The sequence below is a fragment of the Trichoplusia ni genome, chromosome 2, assembly GCF_003590095.1.
Source record: "Trichoplusia ni isolate ovarian cell line Hi5 chromosome 2, tn1, whole genome shotgun sequence".
Classification (NCBI taxonomy): Eukaryota; Metazoa; Arthropoda; class Insecta; order Lepidoptera; family Noctuidae; genus Trichoplusia; species Trichoplusia ni.
The window spans coordinates 16,712,919-16,726,436 of NC_039479.1; the positions used below are offsets into that span (position 1 = coordinate 16,712,919).

The 13,518-nt window shown below is 34.0% G+C and overlaps 2 protein-coding genes across 5 annotated transcripts; one reads left to right on the top strand and one right to left on the bottom strand.

Annotated features, from left to right (window-relative positions):
- The first annotated feature begins 40 nt into the window (after positions 1-40).
- LOC113508445 (cytosolic carboxypeptidase Nna1) lies at positions 41-11,054 on the top strand. 3 transcript variants are annotated; one of them, XM_026891504.1, is made up of 17 exons: positions 50-3,826; positions 5,219-5,394; positions 5,708-5,860; positions 5,950-6,182; positions 6,254-6,400; positions 6,476-6,734; positions 6,812-6,976; positions 7,068-7,183; positions 7,257-7,416; positions 7,508-7,827; positions 7,911-8,028; positions 8,148-8,225; positions 8,294-8,476; positions 8,686-8,831; positions 9,091-9,267; positions 9,381-9,551; positions 9,711-11,054. In XM_026891504.1, exons 1-17 carry the CDS (start codon positions 3,766-3,768, stop codon positions 10,018-10,020), a joined length of 2,973 nt encoding a protein of 990 aa, XP_026747305.1. In that variant the 5' UTR covers positions 50-3,765; the 3' UTR covers positions 10,021-11,054. The 3 variants fall into 3 exon arrangements, with proteins under 3 accessions (XP_026747307.1, XP_026747305.1, XP_026747306.1); XM_026891505.1 differs by having other exon boundaries at positions 8,686-8,813; XM_026891506.1 differs by lacking the exons at positions 9,381-9,551; positions 9,711-11,054 and having other exon boundaries at positions 41-3,826; positions 8,686-8,956; positions 9,091-9,175.
- Positions 11,055-11,064: 10 nt separating this feature from the next.
- LOC113508449 lies at positions 11,065-13,449 on the bottom strand. 2 transcript variants are annotated; one of them, XM_026891511.1, is made up of 7 exons: positions 12,815-13,449; positions 12,626-12,715; positions 12,449-12,549; positions 12,096-12,207; positions 11,943-12,026; positions 11,755-11,853; positions 11,065-11,647 (listed from the first exon to the last, which is right to left on the bottom strand). In XM_026891511.1, exons 1-7 carry the CDS (start codon positions 12,917-12,919, stop codon positions 11,336-11,338), a joined length of 903 nt encoding a protein of 300 aa, XP_026747312.1. In that variant the 5' UTR covers positions 12,920-13,449; the 3' UTR covers positions 11,065-11,335. The 2 variants fall into 2 exon arrangements, with proteins under 2 accessions (XP_026747312.1, XP_026747314.1); XM_026891513.1 differs by lacking the exon at positions 12,626-12,715.
- Positions 13,450-13,518: the final 69 nt, after the last annotated feature.

Consider the following 13,518-nt stretch of genomic DNA (forward strand, 5'->3'; position numbering starts at 1 on the left):
AGGAAATAAAAATCAGGAAACCAAATACGAAATCTTTTCTCCTACCTCAAATCGAATGGCCTTTGTATTTTAACAAACGTTTTATTGTGCATTGTCTGAAAGACATCGTTTTCTATTCCCTATAACAACAGTAATAGGTAGTAGATTTTGTAAAAGATAGGATCATAATACGACGCTATCTCTTACAAGAGCTTAGACATGCTTCCAAGGTTACGTCACAAAATTTGATGAAACTATTTTGGCAAGATTCGTATCGTTGAAACTAAAGTTTGCTGCTACCCTAATTTAACTTTAATCAATCTAGGAAATGTAAACTAAACATTCTATACACGAGCACGGCATAGTTAAAACTTTTTCGACTTAGCAATAAGTCGGTAATCTTCAATCTATGTAGGCACATAATGGGCGAAGAATAAAAGCGAAACTTTTACAAGCATCGCAGTGACTCATTACCATACCATTATGTGAATTCCTCGAAATTATGTATTGAATTTGGAAGTAATCCCTTTGTTTTATTTCTATAAACGAAAGAATATTTGAGTAATCCGTCCGTAATGAGAACGTAAATCTTTGGACGCTTTTGTATTCGTAAATTTTGGTGTTCATTCATTTTCTGTAAAAAGTACGTGAGTTTGTAGAGGTGAGCTACAAGATTCTAAATTGCCTAAAAAAGGAAATAATTGAAATAGTAGCATTGTGGTAAAAGCGAGCCCTCACAATTTTTGCCCACTAACTAAAATACTTTCAGACAAATTTAAAACAAAGCCCATGACTTAGTTGAACAGCATATTTCACTAATAACCTATCTTCTTGATAAGTACAAGCTGTTTACAACTCAAATCATCAACTTAACATAAACAAGACTTCCTAATTTTCGGGGAAGTACGAAAGCATGCATATTCATGAAACATTAAGCATGAACGTTAGAAGCGAGGAGTCTTGATGAATGACAAGAGACTATAAGATCGGCCGTCTAGTATGGAATCGATCCGCACCAGGCCGTGCCATGCCTCGGCCAATCACCCCACAACCCTTACTTGACACGTAGTTCATGCGTTGTACACTCAAGTGAACATTCAGTAATTGAAACACGATACTGAATTGATATCGTTATTCAATTAGTATTAAATTTGCGTTGCAAGGTTCCTCGTTCACCACATACATACGCATCTAGAAAAAAAGGCCTTTTTGAATTGTTTTATGTGAGGCCCTGAAATTATTTGAGATTACGGTTTTATTGTTTCAATATTTTACGAAATATTCAAGTATTATAGAACACTTAAGTACCACTTAGTAAACTTTCTTACGATTACTACACAAAGTCTTATTCAAATTGACAAATGATTGTGGGAATGTAATACATCCAGCTAGTACAGACTACGTAATATCCAAGCTCGTGGTAGCGTCAGCCACGCAGAAATCGAACTCCAAAAAGTTTTATAGCGTCCCATCATACCATAAAATAGTTATAGTATTTTATGATCTGATCCAAACTGTGACACGACAGATTCCAAGAATTACTTATAATGAGTTTAATGTCCTTGTCCTCGGTACCATATTTTATATCACGTATCTGTAATTCAAATGAAATCTTGGCGAATGGAGTTTATAAAGTGAGTTCATGACTGTTATTACTTTTATGCTGATTTAAGCGATCGTTATCTTTTTATTTTACAAATTGCTGAGGTATTTGGGGTTTGAAATAACTTAATAAATTATAATTTGATTTCTGATATCGTCAACCCTATTGAAGTCAATAAAGTAGTAGACAATAATGTTCTAGCAACTGTTAACGAAAATCTTATTTATTTATTCAACAATTTATGTACACATACAATAATGGTCGTAAAATACTCCACTATACTCTTTCCGAATAAAAGATAAGTTAATTTACGCAATTCAAACGATTAGAAGCGAATGTAGCTCATGAACGCAAAAAAAAACGATCTCGTGTAATAACCTAATTTAGAATGTACAGTAAATATTTAAATTAGTTTCCGATTTTAAATACTTCCACTCCTTAGAAATGTTAATTTATATTATAGTCCACAAATTAAGTTTTATGACCAGATAATATCAAAAGACCCAAATACTCTTATCATTAATGAAACCGATCAACCAGAAAAAGTAAAAGTACCAGCGATTTCATGGCTCATTAAAAGGGTAAAATAAATTTACTAATACACTTCAGTGTCGAAAAACTGCGCTTGCGACACATTGCCTAATTTCATACTGCAAGCTGCTTAAGATTGATTTCGGAGAAATAACAGAAAACTATCTATATACAAGTTAAATTTCAGGCTTCATATAATTTACATGATACGAAAATGCAAAGTAAAACAGCCAAATAAAAACACCATATACACCTACTGAAAAACTTACATAACAATCCAGCCCCATTAAATTATGTAATGTCAAAGCAAGCTAACGATATCAACAACTAGGTATTTGAAGGAAAATAGTTAGACTAAAGAGATGACATACATTTACTGAACTAATCTGAGAAATATGCACAGAAAAAATATCTTACCAGGAAAAACTGCGAAAGGTTTCGAGCGGTATTTGATCGATTCTACTTAATCTGTTGCCTAGGTAACTGTGGCTTACAACTTGTGTGTAGAAACAGATGTACTCATGCTACTAAACTCACATTTCAGGCCTTTCATAAAACATTAATTGATATTTAATTACTGCTGATAGCATGTTTTTTGAGTGTGTAATTCAAATCTACGTCGCTGGCAACGGTTGAATAACCGATAAATTATCCTTTATTTTTACATAAATCCTATAGTTTACCTTAATATAAAATAATCAACGAACATTGAAATTCATGACAACTGAATAGTGATGGACAGGCGCACCTATACATTCATGCTACTCTCCCCAGACTTCAAAAAATCGTTTTCCAAAATAAGACTATAATGGCGTAATTTATTGGTCTCCAACATTACAATTGAACCCCATAGTAATAAAAACATTCTGATTTATCGTGTCATTGACTTTAAGAATCCACTTATTGCTTTCTTCGAAAAAGGAATAAGAGATATACAATCCAGACGATAGTATTTTTCTAGTCTAATATTGAAGACCACGCGAGCTTACCCTAAAATAACTAAAGTAACGACACAAGTTCAATATCATAGTAAATGAATACTTGGAAATAGTCATTTATTACGTTTCGATCGAAGTTCAATTTCAGCGATCTAGTTTTATTTTTTGCCTCCGCCTTTTTAATTTATTGCATCCATTTTATCTATTACGTACTTAGATCGTAAAAGTAGCATCTGGATAGAATATTGAAAGCTAGTACAATTTTCCTCGTAAAAGCTTGCGGCCATGATAGAGGTTACAAAGTTTGCAACAACACAAATTAACACCTACATCGAAGAAGTGCAATCACCTCTAAACCTTCGTAGAATCTTTATAACACGCCTAGATATGGAGATATAATTCTGCAAAAACACTCATTCAGTTAATCAGAATAGTTTATAAACAAACCTTGGAAGTACAGAACTGAATCACCCACTTTCGCCGAAGAGCGTACACCTATGTTATGGCGATATAATGCAGCGTTTAGACAGCTGACACCACACCTCTACCTATCCACATACAGTCTAGTCTAGACTGGGTGCCGACTGGAATTTGTAACAGCTAAGCTCTCTCGCCAGACACACGCCTACGTAATCGGACATATTTTTTCATATTAAATGACGGCTTCCCTTTAGAATATTAAGTGATATACGTGTCATACATTTTCATTAAAGTATGGAAGGAAATTGTGTAGAGTTGGCGGAAAAGGACAATCTCTCCGACATCTCTGATCAAGGTAAGTAAACTTAGGTTAATGAACTTCTTAAACCACGACATACATTATATTGCTGGCTGTCTGGATACAATATTCGACAAATGTTATTAAATTTTAGTATTTGAATAATCATTCAAGTACTAAAATGCTACTGGAGTCTTATCTAAACTATAAAATCTCCAAATCCACGTGAATAATAATTTCAGCGAACCTCCAATTGATTACCCCTGTAAAACATCTATAAATCAAATCAAAATTTGACCTCTATCAAAGGTTTCCTACATCAAAATTTCCATAAGCCCAAAGTTTAGCATGAATAGTCATTTGACGTCACCAATCACCTGATAAGCTTTATACGGCCGAAACATGGCATTACTGGGGCAATCGTCTTCCAATAACCGAAAGCGTGTACCCCTGTTTTTGATGTCGTCAGTACAGTTTGGAGCGCCGCGCAACCCACCAGGTTACACGCCTAAAATTGAAACTTGACGACTAACATTCAAACAATTGTGTAACCATGGTGATGGAACGCTCGACATCGTCGTCCATAAAAATACACACGACAAAGATTAATCTGTGCTAGCGAATAGCGCATGTAGCAGTTCGTGAACTCAGTTAATATGTTATGGTGGAAGCAGCACGAGAGCGCTCAAGATAACATAATGATGCTCGAAAGAGAAGAACAAAAAAAGGAGTACATTGAGAACACGACGGTAACGCTCACACTTCCTTCAATAAATCCTGTATTGCAAGAAAGTTTGTTCTTAGGCAACATAGAGCAAGTTAAATCGCTACAGGCCACACTATTTCCTATTTGCAGTAAAGGTAAATTTCGTCTACAGTGAATATTATTAGAAAGTTTTTGTGTATGGAAAACAAATAATACAATTTTATAGCTTTAATAGCGAACTTCTTTAAATGAAAAATTAATAATCAAAATTTAACGCAACAATTAGAATAAACAATTATTATTGCAAGGTGCATTCAAGTTAATTATTAAATGTTATTCTATTTATAACTTAAAGCTTTGTCTCGTAAACAACATATTATTGTAGACGTTACTTTTATGAACTTTTCACCTTAAACATTTGCCACATACGACTTTTTCCTAAAAAACAAAAGTGAAATTAAAAACATAAAATCTTAGTCATAAAACTTGTTGTCGAAAACTCGCGTGCTTATTGATGGAATTCGTGAAGCATGAAATGACTCAAAATACGCAAGCTGCCATGTATACCCTGAACAGAGGTTTAATTCCAATAAACTGGGTCATAACATATTACTACCCATGTGATTTTGACAATTTACGACACAGTTTCAAAGCAACTCATATGTTTTCGTCAGACGCTCTCATGTTTATGATACTTTTAAACAGTGAGTAAACAAGTGTTTTACATCGAATTTTTGGTGCAGGAACCTTCATATCAAACTTTCTTCAGAATAATATAAAAACAAATCAACTAGAAATAAACACAGATATTCGGACATTTCGAACGACAGCTAAACTAAGAGAGCCGAGGGATCTGTTTGCTCTGCCAAAAGAGCTCGACTGCCCACAACAAGCTCCACGATGGCCTTCGGAATGCCAAGTGAGTAACCTTAACATTAGCTTGTTGAACAGTACAATGGTTATTAATAAACAACCTGTTAATGTAAATGAAATTAATGTGTGAAAGAGCCGCGATCCTGGGAATTACTGCTTATCTTCATTTATTGTTAATACAAACTTTAACTTAGCATCGAAATCAAATTATGACTGGGAAATCTTAAAAGCTTTATAGTCAGTACCGTCTCAAATTAGCTTCAACTATATTTATTTAACAAAATAGTACAATGGCGGTCTTAATATTTTAATTATCTTGTCTGGATATGAAATAATTTTGAGTCATCACATTTGTGTAGGTTGTAGAAGAAAAAATACCACATACGGTTTGGAGCCCGGCATCGCCGGAACCATATTATATATCTACAGGGAAAGAATTACAGCCACAACCCGTCGGAGAGGATGCTGGAACCGTAATATTTCAATACTATCCAATGAGCGCTGTTAATTATGTAAGTGGTGTAGGAAAACTAGCCAATTAGGTCTCTTAAATTAAAAACAAAAGCTTTGCAAAATAACTCAATTATTGATGGTATTGCAGTTTAGTCGCTCTACAGTAGGAGGATCTCGGTTGTTTTTATCGGCGTGTGCAAGCGCTGGAGGTGAAGATGAGCTGCGATTTGAATCTCGCTTTGAAAGTGGAAATTTAGCAAAAGCAATACGTATTACATCCGCCTATTACGAACTACATCTCCGAACCGATCTCTATACGAACAGACATATGCAATGGTTCTATTTCAGAGTCACGAATACAAAGAAGCAAATGACATACAGGTAATAGGATTGCATGATGATTGAACGTAACGTGTGATTCCTAAAAATTATACACACGCAAAATGTTCCAGGTTCTCCATAGTGAATTTATCAAAAGCCGAAAGCTTATACAACGAGGGCATGCGACCTTTATTATACTCAACCAAGGACGCACAGCTGCATTCGATCGGCTGGAGGCGATGCGGCGATAACATCGCATACTATAAAAATGATTCGACGTGAGTTTTTAACCTTCAACTTGCGGCCTACTGTCCTAAAAACAACATGTTAATTTCTAGTTTTTGCAATTACAGATGTGAGGAAGAGGAACAGTTCCCAAGTTATACTTTAACATTCAACGTTGAGTTTCCGCACACTGACGATGCAGTATACATAGCACATTGTTATCCTTACACATACTCAGACCTGCAAGAATATTTATCGAAATTACAATCTCATCCAGTAAAATCGACTTATGCCAAACTGAGGCTTCTTTGTAGAACATTAGCTGGAAATAATGTCTATTATTTAACAGTAACGGCTCCACCAAATCCCAATGAAGCAGAACAAAGGGTAAGGAATATTTTTTAAACACATTTTCACATAAGTTATGCACACAAGTCATAGTATTTGATGTTTTCTGTTGTCAGAAAAAGAAAGCAGTTGTAATAACGGCCAGAGTACATCCCGGTGAAACGCCTTCGTCATGGATGATGAAAGGTTTTATGGACTATTTAACAGGCGATTCGAACCAAGCTCGTGAATTGAGGGAAAAGTTTATTTTTAAATTGGTGCCAATGCTCAATCCAGATGGTGTGAGTAACAAATGACTATATTATTAAACTTTTCACAATACGTACAAAAAAGTGTCAAACGCCATAAAATGAGTCGTCTCTATTATTACAGGTAATTGTGGGGAACAATCGGTGTTCACTGTCCGGAAAGGATTTGAATAGGCAATATCGAACTGTTATAAGGGAAACCTATCCACCAGTCTGGCATACAAAAGTTATGCTACGAAGGTGAGTGTAAAGAGAGTATTCATTGCAAAAAATAACGCACTGTTCCTAATAATACCTATACTACTAACTTTAGACTTCAGGAGGAATGTGGCGTAGCAATGTATGTAGATCTTCATGCGCATTCTCGAAAACACAACGTCTTCATTTATGGATGCGAAAGTCGGAAAACATCTGATAAACGCTTGCAGGAGCAAGTGTTTCCATTGATGTTACACAAAAATGCTGCAGATAAGGTACACGATCTCAAGTACAATATCACACTGATAATAACCTTATCTCTTAGCGTCTATAGTACAGTAATACTATCAATTTTCGACTTTCCAGTTCTCTTTTGAAAACTGTAAATTCCGTATACAAAGAAGTAAAGAGGGTACTGGTCGAGTTGTAGTGTGGATGTTAGGAGTATCAAACAGCTATACAATGGAAGCTTCATTTGGCGGATCAGAGCTCGGCAGTAGAATGTCTACACATTTTTCCGTTCAAGACTATGAAAGCTTAGGAAGAACTTTCTGTGAGACACTGCTAGATTTTTATGACGAGGATCCCAGTAAAGAAAGGCTAAGGACAAAAATTGTCACGAGGTTATTAAAAGAAGGTTCGAATGCAGATGAGCCCACGAATATTGATCTTTCCGATTACTCAAGGTATATTAACAAATAAAATATAAGTATTTTTTTGTATTTTTGTGTTCTACACGAACTCCTAATTACTCCCAAACAATTAACAGTGATGAAGGCGATACTTCGAGCAGTAGTTCCGATGCTGGCGTTAGAAAGGAAACCACTAAACAGCCCGCACCACCGCCTTCGCCAATTTTCCCAGATATTAACAAAAGTTTTAGTGAGGTAATAATTTAAGTTTGTGTATGTAATTATTGACCTGTAATCTTTAAGGCACCTATGAATGCATGTACTTTTAATAAAACATTCATTTTAAATAACTGTTGAAATGGACGATTTCCCAGAAACCTAGAAAGCAACGACCGAAATTAGAGAAGATGAAACGGATAGAAAAGAAGAAAACGAAACGAGAAACTTTACAGGTTTGTACTCTGACATAACAAATGGCCTTACATAGTCAATTTCCAAATTAATTCATATTTTACTCTAGGTATCAAGAGCCACTATAGATTTAACATCAGACGCCATGACAGATATGTCGTCAGATGCTGAATCTTACGACGGCAACCACAGCCCTATGAGGAGGGTTCACAAGTTAATTCAATCTTCGGCCAAAGTTAAACCGAGACGAAAAAAGAAAATGCCGCCTGAACTCAAGATTGTTAAGGCTCCAGTAAGTGTGTTTGCGTTTATAGAAGTAAAAAAACAGTTTGCACCAAAACTGAGTAAATGAACAATATTATAACTGCAAAGGATATTGGCCTCTACGGCTCCTCAGCTCAGACGAATTTGAATTCAGAATCAAAAATGTTATTTAACCTTTTCCTATAGGTGTCATAGTTGCAAAGTATACTTTATTTAAGTGATTTTAATTATTTACAGACAAGTGATTCTCCATACCACTCAGACCATGAGAAAACTTTAAAATGCAGAAGGCCGCGAAGTGTTTCAATGTTTAATGAGACTACAGAGAAATCGAGACTGAATCCAGCATCATGGCATCAATTCAGGTGTTTACCACCAGCAAAGTATGCAACTTACTTATTTAGTTTTTTAGTAGACAAGTTAGATAGTGGCAATGTAGAGAATTCCTTTATGAGGTTATTCCCCTACATTCCGACATAAATCGCGCCATATTCGGAAGACGAATAAGGTAAGACGTTTATAGTAAATAAATGACAGAAATTATACTTAGAGTTCATAGGCGTGAGGCATGATGATATTCAGACAAAACCTATAATTTACTTGCCTTATATGCTAAAAAAAACTTTTTTAATATGTCTTTAGGTGTCTATCAGACGTGAAAAACAGAAGTTCACAACCCTCGGAACTACAAGTGAAGTTGAGTACACTGAAGAGAAATATATGGACAGGAGTTCAGAGTGAAGAGAAAGGCCCATTATCATGGGGCATTTCAAGTTTTGCTATGAATTCATATTTTACAGACAGTGAGGCTTTATTAAGGTATTAATTATTTATTACGCTCAAGTGGAAATAATAAACAAGCCAATATCTAGCAGTAGAAAAATAGGTAACATACTAACTTTTAAATAAAAGATTTTTGTATTTTTTTATAGATCATGTTCAAAAAAGCTGGAAGAACTTGAAGGGGAACAGCAGAAAATAAAAGACGAAAAGAAGAAAAAGAAATCAAAGACCAAAAAGTTAACACTAAAAGTGCCAAATTCTGTAAATGACATCTTAGAACCTATAACAAAATTATCTAAACCTTGGAAGAAAAAAGGAAAGTGAGTAATTTAAATACCTATCAAATATATATTTTTTAATATTACAGAAGCTATTTCATGTATACATCTATACTTGTTACAGTAGTTTTTTTTAATCCCTGTTTACAACTGTTAACTGCCTAATTGCTTTGTATTAAACATTATATCTCATTGTTTCAGATTAAAAAATAAGTCTGAGAGTTCTCCTTACCAAAACAATACAAGTTTTACCGATATACCTCGTAATACCCAGCAGACACAAAAAGCAAGTCACTCAGAAAACAGACAAGCTAAGTCTCGTTTCAAAAAAGGCGCCATAGTCACAACAGCTGTACAGACAAAGAAAACAAATGCCAAAGCAACAATAATGTCGGACAACTCCGACTCAGACAACTCTATTCAATCAGTAAAGAAAACAAAGAAAAAATCTAAAACAGTTAAGCAATTAAAGTTTAGTAAAAGTCTTACTGATAATAAATCTAAAAATTAAATTGCAGTTTTATTTTTCATTTTAGAAGCATTAATGCTTGTGAAATATTAGTGTTCACGCCTGGAATTTCCTTATATTTATTATTAGGACATACTTATTTTTTTTTGTTATGTTTCAACAAATGAGTAAATATTAAATATGTTGGCTAAGGTAAAGAATATTAGCTAATATATTTAATATTTACTAAAGGAAGAATACGGCATTGAATAACACAATGTCATAAATCTTCATACGGAAAGAACAACTTGTAAAATGAATGGCATATATTTCATTGCCACAGAATTTATACAGCTAGTTGCTAGTACCAAATACTATCAACGCTTCTTTAGGCAAGAAATTAATTACCATCACAAAATCTTTTTAAGAATATTATTTTAATAGTTTTAAAACATATTTGTCACCTCCTCAGATAAACTTTATCTGTTGTAGTATTACCATTTATCATATCATAAACATATGTGTTATCACAATGATATTCTAATTATATTAAGTAAATGATTCAAGTAATAACTTAGTTATTTAACTCAAGAATATATTTGAATATAAAGATCCAGGGCAAGCATATCATTTGAGGAAAAATAAATAGAACTCAATTGTTTGTACTGACCAATGGTTTTGAGTAAGATGTCAATAAAAGTTTGACTTATATAATGAATAATACAAGTTTAATTGGTACCAATTTGAATAACTACATTTACATTTAAGTGCAATACGAAAAATGTTGAAGACATTTATCACACATTCTCGAGTTGATAATTTGTCATTTTTAGTATAAGTAGTTTGGAAGTGAAATAGAAAGTATTTCCTGAGTTAAACAGACCTCATAAATGGATCCCTATGATTAGTATAATTTAGTGAACTATCTAAAAAATTATAAAATAAAGAGTCAAAATTAAAAGTTTGACATACAATAAAAGTTTGAAGAAAGAGTTTTAGAACAGAAAACTTAAAAAAGGTATAAAAAGTTGTTAATAGCAAAGTAACACTTGGTTTATAAAATATTCTCGATGGAAGCAATGTAATACGGTAAAAACTACTTACAGAGCAGCAAATAATTCTACGATAAGACTGAAAGACACAACTTGTTCATTTAAAAAGAATTTTATTCATAAAACTTATCATGAATCCACATTCATAACATGAACATCGGTTGATAGTTCAATAAATGACAGATGACATCTGACAATGACATTATCTCTTTGAATAATTGCCTTTTGAACACACACAGGCTAACTTAATAATAAATCAGTCAAACGCTTGAGGTAAATAATCACAATTTCAAATTATCAGATTTTGCGTTGTTTACATAGATATTTCAGCAGATATTGGTAAGCCAACTAGATTGTGTTAAGTTAGGGCTACTGGTACAAAATGAATTGGTGACTGGGGTATTAGCAGAAAATGCAAGAATTCTTAATTCGCCAGCTTCTGAAAGCTGAAGAGCGTTACTGACCCTTGTTCCCGCTGCCGTGTAGCCTGGTATCTGAGGTTCTCCTGTAATCGGATTAAATGAGCCACATCGTGATTTGGCTAAAATACACGAGGTAACATTGTTAAAAAACCGGACATTATCCGCATCCACTGTTATGTTGACACCAGTTCGAGCTTCCCGAGTACATTGTATGATCTGAAAATCAAAAATAATATACATAAATCCTTTGAGACTACAAAGTAATAGGTATAAGCTTATTTATTTTACATTAACTTGCAAGTTATTTTACAAAAACGACGTACCAAATTCATAGAATTAGCTCTTCTTAGACAACGCACAAAATCGCAATAACCCATGAAACATCCAGAGGGTTGAACATTTAAAGCTGATGTGGACAATGCCTGGAAACGGTAAGCGTTTTATTTAAAAAGTCATGCAACAGGTTTTTGTTAAACAAGGCACATAAGAATTCAAGTAAAATAACACTAACCATGAGAGCTGTGGCACAGGCAGCGTATGCACCAGTAAAATACTGCACGGCACAAACGCTGAGAGCATTTAACTCTTGAGGTCCCTGTAAATAAGTTTTTAAATATCTAAATCATTTCAAATTAATTAAGCCAAAGAGTGTCAAGCGTTTTACCTCAGGCATCGAAGTTACTCGAGAAAAACATGTAATGCAAGCATCACGTTGGGTCACATTTGTCGGCTGTGCCGTGCTGCACACAATATTTAACAAGTTTTGAAGTTGTTGGCTGAAAACAAAATTAAGATTACGTTGTTACTTAATAAGTAGGTACGAAACTACCAATAAGCCCATTGGCATTGTTATCGCTAATAAAGTGGTCTTCCAAGCTTGCTGCATAGACAAATACCTAAGTTAAAGCAAAAGACCACGTTTACCCGACCGTTTAGTTAATCGTTCCCTTATACCCTTAGATAAAGAATCAGCAACATTTTTGTTAGGTCCGTTCACTGACTCGAGATGAGACTTACGCATTTGATGGACAAAGAGCGGCTAGCTTTTGAGTTTTCCATTGAATTATTTTGTTTTTTACGTCGCTAAAGTCAAAACCACCATTACTAGTTACTCCAATCTGAAAAACACATTAAATACCTAAATATTTGTTTAAACACTAAATTATTTATACTGGTAGATACATGGATTCTAACCTCGCTTAAATTGCGCAAATTCTGGTTCTTCCACTGTAAAATATTTTTTTGTATCTCATTAAAGTTTAGTAAAGTACTATTCGATCCAATCTGCGGGACGAATGTAAGTGATAACACATTAATCATTTAAACAGAAGACAAATATGGATTTCATTCCCAATTTGGCTTTGTATAAAAAATTGTACTTACTAAGTACACCAATATAACAGCAAATTGTATTTTTAACGTTGTATCAATTTTTTTAACGGTCATTTTAACAAAATAAATGTTAAGGTTATGGCTCTCGAAACTCATGTGTGGTTTGTGTGCCGGTATTTCTCTGATGCACCATTATTTATTTACTTTGGAACATATTATTCTAATTGTCCCCCCTTCATTCACCTTTTCATCATTTTATGCGCATTCACCGTGAAGCAGCGAAAGTGTTGATAATACATCACATGACAAATGATATTTATAAAATTGAAATAAATTAGGTCACCAGTAGGTAAATTATGAACAGTTTGCACCTGGGCTTATGCATCTATGGAAAAACCCACACAGCATTCGTTGTACATTTCAGTGTACTAGTGCGTGCATTGATTTTATCAAAATGTACAGTATTTTATTTTACTGTTTTCAAGGATATCTTTGTCCACCTGTGGGGTAGTTATAGACTGCTAGGTACATCGGATTGCGCGAATTGCAGAAATTGAAAGTATTATACTAGACATAACATTTAAATCGAGAACTATAATTGAACATTAAAAAGATATTAGATTTCAACAAATATACATTGCAATTTTATTACTTGTATTGATTTTATGATCTTCGTTCATCAGCTCGTTCTGCTCCCGTTGAATCGATACGCGTTCTCGGCGTTCTTGTCACGGTACATGCATATTGGATTCTAA